We start from the raw sequence: 15099 nt of genomic DNA on the forward strand, positions 1-15099 counted from the left end.
AGATTGTCTGTGCTCTGAGAACAGGCTCTTTTGTAGGAGAAAAGAACCAGAAGAGTCTGAGCCATGTATGCTTAGTTCCTTTTTTTTTTTTTTCACATGGGCAGGCACTGGGAATCGAACCCAGGTCCTTGGGCATGGCAGGCAAGCACTCTTACCTGCTGAGCCACCGTGGCCCGCCCCTTAGTTCCTTTTTTCCAGAAAAATAGAGAAGAGGATGAAAATGTACTGCAATTCTTCAGAAAGGGCAAAGAGTCTACTTTAGGGGCCAATGTAAATAGAAACTTGGAGAGATGTCATGATTCCTTCTAACACTAAGTTGACAGGCATTTTGATCATCTGTCTTATCAATTAAAGTGAAAATAATTTTTTCTTTCATTATGAAAAGCTCCCTCAAAACAAGCAGGTAAGCAGTAAGCAGCTGAAAAAATTAAATGATAGCACCTATCCATTTTAATAGCTTATTGTCATGTAATTTGTAGGTTTCTCCAGCAACTTAAGGAAGAAAATTCTGAGTTAATTAATAGATTGTGGACTGATATTCATCAGAAGATAGCAACACAGTCACAAATAGCAACCCCTTCAGGAACTCCATCATGTACTACTCCTTCGGAGGAGCAAAGAGGTTTGTTATCTATTGCATGGTTTATCACAGAGTAGTAGTCTACTTTATTGACCGCTTTTTGAACACAGTAATTTTTAGAGGAATGTTATTTCAGTTTGACTATCTTAGCCTAATTGAGTAAAATATCTGATGAAGTTATCAATTGAAGTATTTGCTTTTTTTTTTTTTTTTTTACACTTAAGATACTTTTGGAAATGTTCTTCCTTTTAGCTGCTTTGAATGCTACCGGTGCCATCAAGGGAATCCATACCAAGCTTCAGCCTGAGGAATCTAATGACACTCTAGATTCAAGCTATATTGTAGGACAAGTGCTGAACTCAAGGAAACAAAAACAGCTGTTAAATAAAGGTTCATACCCTTAATTTACAAAGATGAATTATTAAACATGTTACTTGATACAGCTATCTTAATCTCTTAGTAAATAGTTTTTACCCTTAAGTTTGAGTTGGGTCTAATTAAGTAAGAATTTGTTGAATATTAGCTAAAAAGTGCCTCTTTCCATCCAAATTACTCATAGAAAGATGGTTCTAATGTACTCATGTGTAAACCTGGTTTGAATTGTATAAATTTTTATGAGAAAAATGGTGATAACTTTTATAAAACCTTTTATAAACTGTGAATAAGTGTCTAAAAAGTTTTTTCTAGCAGTTTTCTAGTTGTGACTTTTCCTGGCCTTCAAAATAAAATGATTTTCTTCATTATTAGTGAAAAGAAAACCAGATTTGTGTGCTCCTTCTAAGCAGAAGAAAACCATGTTATCAACAAGTACAACCTCTGCAGACTTACCAAGCAATAATTCCAGTCTGGATGTCCTCAAACACATGATACACGAAGTGGAACACGAGATGGGAGAATATGAACGGTGGACAGGACGGGAGGTCACAGGACTGCAGAACAGTCAGGGACTCACAGGCTTCACTTTGTCCCTGGTGAGCAGCCTTTGTCGCCTGGTTCGCTACCTTAAAGAGGTAAGAGCATGAGGCTATCAGAGTACCTATTTAGGGAATGGGCAGATTGTGTGGGAGTTTTTTCCTCACTACTTAATTTATTGCAACCTCCAAGTAAAGGACAATTATGCTTGAATAGCTTTATTTAAAATACCTTTGTTTTAGATTATATGCAGTGAAAGTTTATCTTCTTTATTTCTTCTACCGTTGGTTTGTATATACTCAGATAATTGACGCTGATTTTAATGTGACCGTTAATAAAATATATTCAGTATTCAGAATGATAAATCTGCTATAAATAAAATTATATTATTTGCTAATACTAAATACTAGTAATCAGTTGTCCACTTATTACCATTTGGCAGTTAAGACTACTACATGTGTCTTCAATCTGCTGCTTTTCTTTGCATCCTACTCCCATTTTAGTTCAGTTTGGAGAGTGGCATACCTGTAATCTTGAAAAAAGCCTTATGTCTTTTATAAAGTCTTAATATTCTTCTACCCTAAGTCAGGAATCTCCAGGAGTATACTTTTATTACTCTTATTACAGGCTCAGAAGCATGCACATTTTTTAGCTAATCATTTGCTTTATGGAGCAAAACCATTTATACCTGTTGTCATTTGTTTATTTTTTTAACAGCTTTACTGAAATATAATCTACACACCTTAATCTACTAACTTAAAGTGTACAATTCAGTGGCTTTTAGTGTATTCACAGAGTTATGTAGCCATTGCTACAAACAATATTAGAACATCTTCATAACCCCATAAAGAACTCTGTACCCATTAGCAGTCACTCCTCATTTCCCCTCAGTCCCTCTCTTCCCCCTGCCCCAACACTAGACAACCACTAATCCACTTTCTTTCTCTATATATTTGCCTGTTCTGGACCTTTCATGTAAATGGAATCATACAGTATGTGGTCTTTTGTGATTGACTTCCTTCACTTGGTGCAATATTTTCAAGTTTCATTCATGTTCACTACTTCATTCCTTTTTTTTTTAATGGCCATTTTATTATATGGATATATCACATTTTATTTTATATACCGTTTATGAGTTGATAGATAGCTGGGTTATTTCCACTTTTTAGCTTTTATGAATAATACTACTATAAGCATATTTTTTCCTTTGTTGCTTGTGCTTTTGCCATCATATCTAAGAAACCATTGCTTAATTCAAGGTCATAAAGATTTATACCTATGTTTTCTTCTAAGAATGTTATAGTTTTAGCTCTTATATTTATGTCTTCGATCCATTCTAAGCTTATTATTGTGTGCCATTTCATTCCTTTGCAGTGGATATACAGTTGTTCCAGGACAATTTGTTGAAATGACTCTTCTCTTTCCATTTAATTGTCTTGATATCCTTGTTAAAAAATTAACTGTGAATGTGAGGGTTTGTTTTTGAATTCTGAATTCTAATGCATTGACCTGTATTTCTGTTCTTAAGCCAGTACCACACTGTCCTGATTATTGTTACTTTGTAGTGTTTTTTTTAATTAGAGAAGTTGGACGTTTATAGAAAAATCATGCATAAAATACAGAGTTCCCACATACCTCCCTATTAGTAACACCTTGCTTTAGTGTGGTATATCTTTTATAATTCTTGAAAGAATATTTTTTTAGTTATACTATTAACAATAGTCCATAGTTTACATTAGGGTTCTCTTTTTTTGTTGTATAGCCCTGTTTTGTTTTGTTTTTTAATTTTTATTATAGTAACATATATACAACCTATAATTTGCCCTTTTCACTATTTTCAAATATGCAATTCAGTAATACTAATTATGTTCACAATGTTGTGCTACTGTCACTACCATCCATTACCAAAACTTTTTCATCAAGTCAGTTTGAAACTCTGTACAATTAAAGCATTAAATTTTAAAATTTTATAGATGTAGAAACATCTACTTTTAGCTAATCATTTGCTTCACAAAGCAAAACTATTTAAATAAGTTTTCATTTTTTAAAAAGCTTTATTTTTGAATAAGCAATACATTCACATGATTTGAAATTCTGACATAAGGAGTGTGTGCAATGAAAAATCTAATTCTCATCCTTGACTTCCAGCTAACCTGTTTGCTTCCTTGTATCCAACTTCCATTACCATTTTCTTATGTATCCTTTTAGAGATTGTTTGTGTAGATTCAAGTAAATATTTATATGTACTTCCCTCTACTCATTTACAAAAATTGTAGTTGTTTAATTTTAGATATTATATTCACTGTTTTATTTAAATAAGGAAGAAGATAAAGCAGCACTTTTGTTTAATAAATTATAATCCTTTTAATAAAATTTTAATTTTCATTACTGCCATGTGTATTTCTTTGTAAACATGATTGTTCTTTGACCTATAACCTTTAAGTTGAAACTTAGTTTTCAATATGTGATGGTATTGATGGAAGTTTGGCTTTTTTTTGTAGAGTGAGCTGCAACTGCGTAAAGAAGTAGAGATGAGGCAGCAACTGGAACAAGTATTAGGTGATCATCGAGAGCTTATTGATGCTCTGACAGCTGAAATTATTCTTCTTAGAGAGGAAAATACTACTATACAGGTACTGAGATGAGATCCCAAACTTTTCTGTGTTTAGTAGTATAAAGCATCTTTAAGAATGTAAAGACTTCTGTAGTTTCCTTCGGTTTAGTTTTGCTGATGTGAATACTTACCTTTTAGTTATCAATAGTAGTTACTTATTGAGCGTTCATTGTGTGGGAGGAACTATGGTAGAATCTTGGTGGATAGATAGATATGTAGAACAAGTCTACCATCTTTAAGGAACTTACTATTTAGTGGAGATGGCAGGATCTACGTTTAAACATAACCACCAATATTGTAATAGGTAATGTGAAATGAGTGTTGTGATGGCGCCTTTTAACTTTAGAGCAGCAGAGTACAGCCTTTGAGGAGGCCTCTTATAATAACATCTGATGCTATTTATGGTTGTTTACAGGATCTTCATACTAGTTAGATATGTCTTCTTGGCCATTTGTTTGGCTAATTGCTACTCTTTCTTTCTTTTTTCTCTTTTTTTTAAGATTTAGGCAGTATCTCTTTGGAAAACCACATTGTACACATGCCTCTTAAGCATTCTTCCTTTGTGTGCTTTTAGAACTCTCTGGATATTGCCGTCATTGCATTTATCAACTTGTGTTATGCTTGTATGTATGCCTGTCACTGAGACTGTTAGCTGCTTAAGAAGGTTTTGTGATAACATACATTTTCAATTCTTTTGAGAAGATATGCGTTTCAAAGTGAATTAATTCATTCAGCAAGTTTGTATTGAAAACCTGCTGTGGGCCTGACACTGTTCTAGGCCCAGGAAATATAATAGTGGCCAGTATTTAAATATTCTTGCCCTTGTGGAGCTTACATTCTAAATAAATTCTAAAAAAAAAAAATAAATTCTAAATGAATTCTAAATAAATTCATTTTACCATATACAGTAAAATGGTGGTATGTGCTATGAAGAAAAATAAGGCAGGGAAGAGAGATAAGAGTACCTAGGGAAGGAGGGTGTATTGATAAGCAGGGCAGGCTATGCCTCTTGTAGAAGGTAACATTTGAGCAAAGCTCTGAAGGGGATAAGGGAACAAATTTGCAGGGAATATACCTGGCTGACTCAAAAACATTAAGGAGACCAGTGTGGCAGGGATGTGGAATGTGGGAAAGGCCACATAAGTCTCATAACTTTTAATCCTGCCTTTTTAATGTCTTTCTTAAACTTGAATATTTCTCTTTTCTTTTTGCAAGTAAAAGTAATTTTGATTGTTACTTTTCCTTATTGCAAAACAGTACATACTTATTACAAAAACATCAGAAATACAGACAATGAAAAGAAGAGATAAAACCACCCCCAAATCCTGCTTGCTCCAAAGACTAGTGTTGAGCCTCTGTTGAAGAGCTTTCCAGATCCCTTTTTAGGTATATAGAATACTATAGCACAGTACCACATATATTCTTTATAACATACTTTGTCATTTAATGATTTATCTTGAACAGCTTTCTGTAATCTATAAGCTAAATTCTAATAGCAATTACAATGTAAGAATATTCAATTATATAATATACCAAAATGTATTTGCCTAATCTCATATGAGGTTTAGGTTCTTTCCAATCTTTCTCTGTCCTAAACAGCATTAATGAAAGGAGACGTATAATATAATCGCATTGATGTGGAATAATTAGAGTAAGCAAATTCACAAAGTAAAAAACTAGAATGCATGTTACCAGAGGCCAGGGTTGGGGAAGAGAATGGGTAGATAATGCTTAAATTTAGGGTGATAGGAAAGTTTTGGTAATGGATGGTGGTGGTGGTGGTACCAGAATGCTGTGAACATAATTAACAGCACTGAATTATATATTTGAATGTGATTAAAAAGGGAAGTTTTAGGTTGTATATGTTACTAAAATAAAAAGAAAAAAAATCCATAGGACTGTACAACACAAACAACTTAGAGCAAAATATGGACTATAATATAAGTATAAAAATGTTCTTTCACCAGTTGTAGTAAGTGTACCATACTAATGCAAGGTGTAATAGAGTAGTGTAGTATATCAGAACTCTGTATCTTATAACATGATTTTTGTATAAACCTACAAATTGTCTAATAAAAAAATGAAAAAACAACCGAGCATTAATTGTTTAAAGGGTTCTAGTTTAGTGTTTGTGTAATAATTTCCTTAAGGTAAATCTGCAGGAGGGAGATCAAAGGGCAATCAGCAGATGTTACAAAGACCTCCAATTTGGGAGCCAGCATTAACTGTGTGGTATCCAAATGCATTAGAGATTGGACCTTGGGAAGTTTGCACATGCCCTTCCTTAGATGCCTTTATGTATCCACACTTAGGTACTCTGACCTCTCTTCCTTTGCTCAGAACAGAACATACCTGTGAATGTCAGTTGGGTAAAGGAGGTGAATGATGGAGTGGTAATGTCTCTTTGCGCTTGGTATTCAGGTATACCTAGCTATTTCTTACAGGAAGGAGGAGAAATATTTATTAATTCATTCACTGTACATTTATGGAGCAGTCGCTGTTGCAAGATGCCAAGCTGAGAATACAGAGGTGAATTAAATAGGAACTCTATTCTCAGGAAAATCTCTGCCTAGAGAAAGCAAAAGACTAATAACAAAACTTTACCGCAAAGTATATTAAGAGGGAAAATATAAGTTCAGTAAAACATCATCTGTTCAGAAAATGTAGAAATCTGAAAATCCAAAAGGAAAATAAGAAAATTACACATTATCTACTACCCCATTAATCTCAGCTAACATTTTAGAGTTTTTCTTTTGGGCTGTGTTGCTAATTTGTAGTCATCCTCACTGGATAAAATATCTTTGAGGACATTGCCTGTGGTCTTCATTTGCACCTCTATAGACCCTGGCAGCATCTTTTTTAACTATTCTGAAATCTGTTAAATGTAAAATCCAAATGGGAATAAACAGAAGGATGGTGTTGCTATCATCAAGTGGGGAGGACTTGAGGAGGAATTTGGTTTGAAACATTTTAAACTTGAGAAGCCTATTTGAGTTCTGTATTGGAGATACTGAGTAGGCCATTGCATATGTGAATATAAAATTCAGAAAAATTGGGCTGGTGATATAAAAATGTCTAGTATAGTTTTTTTTTTAGCAGTACCTGCTAATTAATTTCATTGTTCTAACCACACTTGATTTTTATCAGATGTCTGTATGTCTCATAATAATATCATAGTGATCACTGTCTTACTTGCTCTCTCACACACACAATATAGTTAAAGTTGTAAGCAAATAACATGTATAATATAGTTTTTCTTTATTCCCTTAAGATTATTGCATATGCAATACTGTAACTCTACTATTCATATTTATCAGTTTAAATGTCTGTGTAATATTCTATTGAGTCTCTTTTTCCTGATGTATTTTTTTCTTTAAATCCGTTTTTATTGAACAACATGAGGAAAAGTATACAAACCAAAAAAGAACTGGTCAAATAAATTATTACAAAATGAGCACTCATGTAAACACTACATGGATCCAGAAGTAGGGCATGGCTGGCACTTAGCCCTCTTTTCTCCCACTCCTGTCCAAATGTAATTACTTTCCTTACTCCTTTTTTCTTCAGGGGGGGTGAATGGTCTGGGAACCGAACCCATTCTCATAATTTGTTATTTTGAAAAATCAAAGTGTATGGGAAAATTTCAAGAATAGTAAAAATAAACACTGTAATAATATAATAAACATAGACATTTTACCTTGAAATGGTAGTTGTTAACATTTTATCATTTGTTCTTCTGTTTATCTATGTATTTCTTTTTTTCCTGAACTCGTTGAGAGTTAGTTATAAGCATCATGACACATAATAGCAAATAATTCATTAGTTACCACTGTGCTAAGAACAAGGGCATTTTTGTACTTGACCACAATACAATCACTATGATCAGGAAGTTGTTGTAATATTACTGATAGTATTAGATGCGATACTGTATTGTAATATATGGTGCATGTTCAAATTTCTCCACTTGTTCTAATGATGTCCTTTATAACTATTTTAGAAAAATTTTTGGCCCAGGAGCCAAACAAGGATCACACATTATTTTTAGTTAGGTTGTCTCTAGCTTTTTTTTTTATAGGCTAACAGAAAAATCCTAAATAAAATAAAGGTTCCCTTAAAGCACTCTATTATTAACACCTTAAAATATTTTGGTACATTGTTATAATTAATTAAAAAACATTTTTATAATGGTACTATTTACTATAGTCCATGATTTACTCTAGGGTTCACTGTGCTGTACAGTCCTATTTTTTTTAGAAAAAAAAATTATAGACCATATATAAAGCCTAAAATTTTCCCTTTTAAAAGCACATTCAAATTCATAATTCAGTGCTATTAATTGTGTTCATGATGTTGTGCTACCATCACCACCATGCATACCAAAAATTTTCTGTCAACTCACATAGAAACTCTGTGCAACTTAAGCATTAACTCTCCATTCACTACTCCGTTTTGCCCTGGTGACCTTTAATTTATTTTCTGACTTACAAATTTGCTTATTCAAATTATTTCATATCACTGAGATAATCTAATAATTATCCTCTGTGTCTGCCTTATTTCACTTAACATGTTATCTTCATCCATGTTATTGCATGTATCAGAACTTCATTCCATTTTACTGCTGAATAATATTCCATTGTGTGTATATACCACATTTCATTCATCTATGTTGATAGACATTTAGCTTGCTTCCATTTTTTAACAATTGTGAAAAATGGCTCTATGAATATCTGTGAAAATATCTGTTTGCACCCATTTTCAGTTCTTTTGGGTATATACCTAGGAATGGGATTGCTGGGTCATATGGTAATTCTATGCTTAACTTTCTGAAAAACTGCCAAACTATCTTCCATAAGCACTGCACTGTTTTACATTCCCACAAACAACGAATGAATGTTTCCATTTCTCCACATCCTCTCCAACACTTGTTATTTCCATTTTTTTAAAAAATAGTAGCCATTCTAGTGGGTGACAAAAGGTATCTCATGGTGGTTTTGATTTGCATTTCTGTAGTGGCTAATGATGATATGGAGTATATTTTCACATGCTCATTGGTCATTTATATATCTTCTTTGGAGAAATGTCTATTCAAATCTTCTGCCCATTTTTTTTTATGTGCTTTGAAATTTATTGCTTGTTTGTACATATTGTATTTTTTATTATTTTTTTATTTTTTAAAAAATATAACAATAAACACAAACATTCTTAACTGTTGATCATTTCATTCTACATATATAATCAGTAATTCACAATATCATTACGTAGTTGCATATTCATCATCATGATCACTTTTTAGAAGAACATTTGCGTCTATTCAGGAAAAGAAATAAAAAGAAAACAGAAAAAAATTCATACACACCATACCACTTATCCTTCCCTTTCATTGATCACTAGCATTTCAATCTAAATTTATTTTAACATTTGTTCCCCCTATGATTTATTTTTATTCCATACCTTTTACTAGTCTGTTGATAAGGTAGATAAAAGGAGCATCAGACACAAGGTTTTCACATTCACACAGTCACATTGCGAAAGCTATATCATACAGTCTTCTTCAAGAAACATGGCTACTGGAACACAGCTCCACATTTTCAGGCAGTTCCCTCCAGCCTCTCCATTACATCTTGAATAACAAGGTGGTATCTATTTAATGTGCAAGAATAACCTCCAGGATAACCTTTCGACTCTGTTTGGAGTCTCTCAGCCATTGATACTTTATCTCATTTTGCTCTTCCCCCTTTGGTTGAGAAGGTTTTTTCAATCCCGTGATGCTGAGTCTCAGCTCATTCTAGGATTTCTGTCCCAGGTTGCCAGGAAGGTTCACACCTGTAGGAGCCATGTCCCACGTAGACAGGAGGAGGGTGGTGAGTTTGCTTGTTGTGTTGGCTGGAGAGAGAGGCCACATCTGAGCAACAAAAGAGGTTCTCCTGGGGGAGACTATTAGGCCTAATTTTAAGTAGGCTGTCCTTTGTGCGGTTAAGTTTCATATGAACAAACCCCAAGTTTGGGGGTTCAGCCTATAGCTTTGGTTATCCGCATTGCTTTTGAGAATATCAAGAATTCATCTTGGGGAAGTTGAATATTCCCCCTTTCTCACCATTCTCCGAAGGGGACTTTGCAAATTTTTTTTATTCACTGTTCAAATCACTCTGGGATTTACTGGGGCATCGCTCTGGACAAACCAACAAAAACCTCATGTCCTACTCAAGGTTCCATGTACTATGTTGTTCATTTAAGCTGTCTACATAAGTTATATTAGGAAATGCACTAGTCAAAGTATAAATTTGTACCAAATAAACATTTTTTGCTTTATTCTCACACATAAGGTAAAATTTTAAAATATTAATTACCATCTATTTTCAGCACCCTGCAGTAATAACATCCCTTTGTTCTTCCTCATTTTTTAATTGGGTTTTGGCTTTTTGTTGTTGAGATACAGTATTTCTGTATATATTCTGGATATTAAACCCTTATCCAATATGTGGTTTCCAAATACCTTCTCCCGTTCTATAGGTTATCTTTTTACTTTCACGATAAAGTCCTTTGATGCACAAAGGTTTTAAATTTTGATAAGGTCCCATTTATCTATTTTTTTTCTTTAGTTGCTTGTGCTTTATGTATAAAGTTCAAGAAACCATTGCCTAACACAAGGTCCTGAAGATGCTTCCCTGTGTTTCTTTCCAGGAATTTTATGTTTGTTCCTTTATTCAGACTTGTGACCCATTTTCAGTTAATTTTTGAATATGGTGTGAAAGTAGGAGCTCATCTTCATCCTTTTGTGTATGGATAACCAGTTTTCCCAGAACTGTTTGATGAAGAGACCATACATCCCTGTTGTGTAGATGTGGTACCATTGTCAAAAATCAATTGGGGGAGAAGGAGCCAAGATGTTGGCTTACCGAGGTGTGGGATCTAGTTCATCTTCCAGAGCAGCTAGTAAATAGTCAGCAACATTACAGAACAACTTCTGGGGCCATGTCCGTGACCAGATACACAGCGTACACCAGTCTGGAGAAGCTGGACTGGTTGCGAACCCACCCAGAACCATGAGTTCCCTAAGCCATGGCAGCCGGCACCCCTTCCCCACAGGCAGCTTCCTCCAGAGGGGAAAGGAAAGAGACTACCAGCATCAGGGGCTGAGCTTAGCCAAGCTCCAATTGTGGAATTCATTAACAAATTCTGAGTACTAAAAATAGGTCTGCAGCTCAGCTGAACCTCCAGTAAAAGCAGAAGTCGCTATTTTTTGCCCCGGCGCAGAGGGGGCAGGGCTGACGGAAAAAGAAAAAAAAACAGAGGGTTTTTGGTATTTGAGAAGGTCTGGGTCCTGAAGGAAAGGAGGGGGCACATAGGACCTGGAGATACACAGAGCAACATACCAACTTAAGCTTTTGACTGGCAAACGCGAGGAACAGGGGTTCTGCTCTGAAAAGGACTTTTCTCTTTTGTTTTTGTGGCTGTGTTTCTACGGCTTGACTACTCTGTGGATACAGCTCAAGGCTTCTCAGGCACCAACTGCTCTAGGCATAGGCAGAATTGAGCTTGTTTGAGTGTTTGTCTGGAGCCTGTGCCTTCCCTGGAGAGGGGTCGGGCCCAGCTCAGGTGGATTCCCTCCCTCAAGGAATTCAGACCCCAGGATCTGGAAAAGTGAAGTGATTAAAGCCAGCCTACAACCTCTCCTCTGTCTCAAACACGTCCCCAGCAGGAAGAGTCTGCTGAAGTTTAAGGTACTGTATCACCTCATGCTAGTGGGACCTGCAGACAGACAAGTGCCACATACTGTACAGGATAGAAAAACGCAGAGTCCAGCGGCTTCATAGAAAAGCCTTTCAATCTGCTGGGTCTCACCCTCAGGGAAAACTGATGCAGATGACTCTTTCCTCCTGACAGGAGGCCAATTTGGTATGGGAAAATCTGCCTAGGGTCTATAATACCTAAGTAGACCCTCCTGAGTGGGGAAAAAATACCACCATATAGGCAGGGTAAGAAACAAAAAAACAACTGAAAAATTCTCATCTGTTAGACAAAACCTAAGCTAGGGGACTAGAATAAGTTGAACTGAATGTCAAAGAACAGATAGACAACAAAGTCATCCAGCAAGAAAATTCTAGGTAAAAGACGTGAAAACAACCTCCGGAATAAACTAATTAAGGGAATTAAATGCCTAGATGCCTGCAAAAAATAATGAGTCATACCTCCATACCCAGGCTGCCCCCTGTCCCCCTGCCCATAGTGTCCCACAGTCTCACCCTACCCCCCTTGAGCTCTGTGCATCAGTTTACGGCACTCCTAGACCCATGCATGCTCACAGGCCCCCAGTGACATCATTCAGCTTTGGGAACTGCACTTTATAGCAGTCCTAGAACTGTGCATGTGCACAGCCCTTAGCCATACTTCCCAGCTCTGAGAAGGTTTTGACCTGCACAGCCAGGTCACATCTATGAAGGCATAATGCCAACCTTCTGCCACAGCTCTACGCATGCACACAGAGGCCCTGTGCCTTAGACCAGCACACACCAGTGTTACGTCTCTCCCAGATCGGTGCACCCACACAGCTACATCCTCCCTGGCCTCTGGGTGCCCACGTTGACAAGCATCAGCGTAACATCCCAGCCTGCGCTTATACCTGCCCTGAACAAATCACCGCACTGAGTGCTCCACCACGTACCCTGCTCCCTGCTGTACAACCATCCCACAAACACAAAGCCTTAGACTACTGAAAGAAATCAACTCCCAAAGTAAATCAATCAAGATATTTACATGCGATGAAGACAGCAGAAATCACTAAGCATATCACAATGCAGACAAAAATAGCTCTGCCTTATGACCAAATTAAAACACCAGAGGAGATACAGACATTGAAACAACAAATCAAAAATTCATATAACTCTGCTTAATAAAATAAGTGGGATAACAAATGACATAAAGGAGATCAAGAAGACAGTAGAAGAGCACAAAGAGGAATTTGAAAGAATAAATAGAAAAATAGCAGATATCACAGAGATTAAAGACAGAAGAAAGAATAAGTGATATAGAGGACAGGATAATTGACTTTAAAGACTCAAAACAGCAATGGCAAAAAGGATGGGAAAAACTCATTTGGATCTCAGGGAAATGATAGACAAAACAAAGTGCACAAAAATAAGAATCATTGGTGTCCCAGAAGAAGAGAGGAGTTGAGGACTAGGAAGAGTAGTTGAGGATATAATGGGGGAAACCTTCCCAACCATCATAAAGGACATAAATATGCAAGTCAAAGATGTAAGGATGATATCTTTACATTTAAAGTCTATTTTGTACTATATTAGTATAGCTACTCCTAAGAGAGATTAAATAACGCACTCTTAAGCAATCAGTGGGTCAAAGAAGAATTTGCTAGAGACATCAGTAGCTATCTGGAGATGAATGAAAAGGAGAATACAACTTATCAGAACTTATGGGTTGCAGCAAAGGCTGTACTGAGAGGGAAACTTATTGCCCTAAAATGCCTATATTAAAAAACAAGAAAGAGCAAAAATTGAGGACTTAACAGCATACCTGGAGGAACTTGAGAAAGAACAGAAAACTAACACCAAAGGAAATAGAAGAAGAGAAATAACAAAAATTAAAGCAGAGATAAGTGAATGGGAGAACAAAAGAACAATGGAAAGAATCAATAAAACCAAAAGTTGGTTCTTGGAGAAAATCAATAAAATAGATCGGCCACTAGCAAGATTGACAAAGAAAAAGAGAGAGGATGCAACTAAACAAAATCAGAAATGAGAAGGGGTGCATTATGACAGACCCTGTTTATTGTTCACAATAAAAGAAGGAAAAAAAGTTGATTGTGATGATAAAATATTTAAGTCCTCTTGTCTCCTGTATTCTGGAGCAGCTAGAAAGAAAAATAGGAGAGGATCGTGTGGTAGCCCATGATAAGCTCTGGGATCTGTCCTGTAACTACTTGTGGAAGAGTGCTTTGAAAACTTGCTTTTTTATTTCTTTGCTTTGTATATATGTTATAGTATACAATTAAAAAAATTAAAAAAAAAAAAAAAGAAACATTGGTCATCACTGGGGGATAAAACATCAATTGGCTACAGACGTGAGGGTTTATTTTTGAGCCCTCAATTTGATTTCCTTGGTCAGTATATCCGTCTTTATCCCAGTGCCTTGTTTTTTTTGTATACTGTAGTTTTATAATGTGCTTTAAAATTAGGAAGTGTGAATTCTCCAACTTTAAATATCATCTTCAAATAAGGAAATTTTCACTTTTCCTTTCCAATTTGATGGCTTTTATTTCTTTCTCTTGCCTAATTGCTCTAGCTAGAACTCCTAGTACAATGTTGAATAACAGTGGTGACTGGGGACAGCCTTGCCTTGTTCTTGATCTTAGAAGGAGAGCTTTCATTGAGTGTGATGTTAGTCCGGCATTGAATGTGCTTCATCCATAAGTTTTGGGATGTTGTGTTTTCATTTTCATTTCCCTCAAGATATTTCCTATTTTCCTGTGTTAACTTTTTTTGACCATTTGGTTGTTTAAGGGTGTTGTTTAATTTGCACATATTTGTGAGTTTTCCAGTTCTCTCTCCAGTAATGATTTCTAGTTTTATTCCATTTTAGTTGGAGAAGGTACATTGTATGATTTCAGTATTTCCTAATTTATTGAAACTTATTTTGTGAACTAACATATGTTCTATTCTGGAAAATGATCCATGTGCCCTAGAGAAGAATGTATATTTTTCTGCTGTTGGGTGAAGTGGTCTATATATGTCTGGTCTAGGGTTTAGCATATCTTTCAAATCTTATGTTTTCTTATTGATCTTCTGTTGAAATGTTCTATCCAGTTTTGAAAGTGGTGTATTGAAATCTCCTACTATTGATGTATTACTATCTGGTTTTCTCTTCTAATCTGTCAGTATTTGCTTCATATATTTTGGATCTCTGCTATTAAGTGCATAGTTATTTATAATTTTATGTCTTGTTGAATTGAGCCCTTTATCAGTATAAATGACCTTCT

The 15099-nt window shown here is 35.5% G+C and overlaps 1 protein-coding gene across 4 annotated transcripts in view; it reads left to right on the plus strand.

Moving 5' to 3' along the window:
• Positions 1 to 15099, plus strand: part of SPICE1 (spindle and centriole associated protein 1) — a 109737-nt gene that overhangs the window by 68075 nt on the left and 26563 nt on the right. For 3 of the 4 annotated variants that reach the window (XM_077118357.1, XM_077118359.1, XM_077118360.1), the window contains exons 8-11: positions 480 to 622; positions 833 to 970; positions 1328 to 1590; positions 3994 to 4125. In XM_077118357.1, coding sequence (XP_076974472.1) covers positions 480 to 622; positions 833 to 970; positions 1328 to 1590; positions 3994 to 4125 — 676 coding nt within the window. The remainder of the gene's footprint in view (positions 1 to 479; positions 623 to 832; positions 971 to 1327; positions 1591 to 3993; positions 4126 to 15099) is intronic. The other variant, XM_077118358.1, reaches the window with a different exon arrangement.

Source organism: Tamandua tetradactyla, chromosome 10 (genome assembly GCF_023851605.1).
Source record: "Tamandua tetradactyla isolate mTamTet1 chromosome 10, mTamTet1.pri, whole genome shotgun sequence".
NCBI lineage: Eukaryota > Metazoa > Chordata > Mammalia > Pilosa > Myrmecophagidae > Tamandua > Tamandua tetradactyla.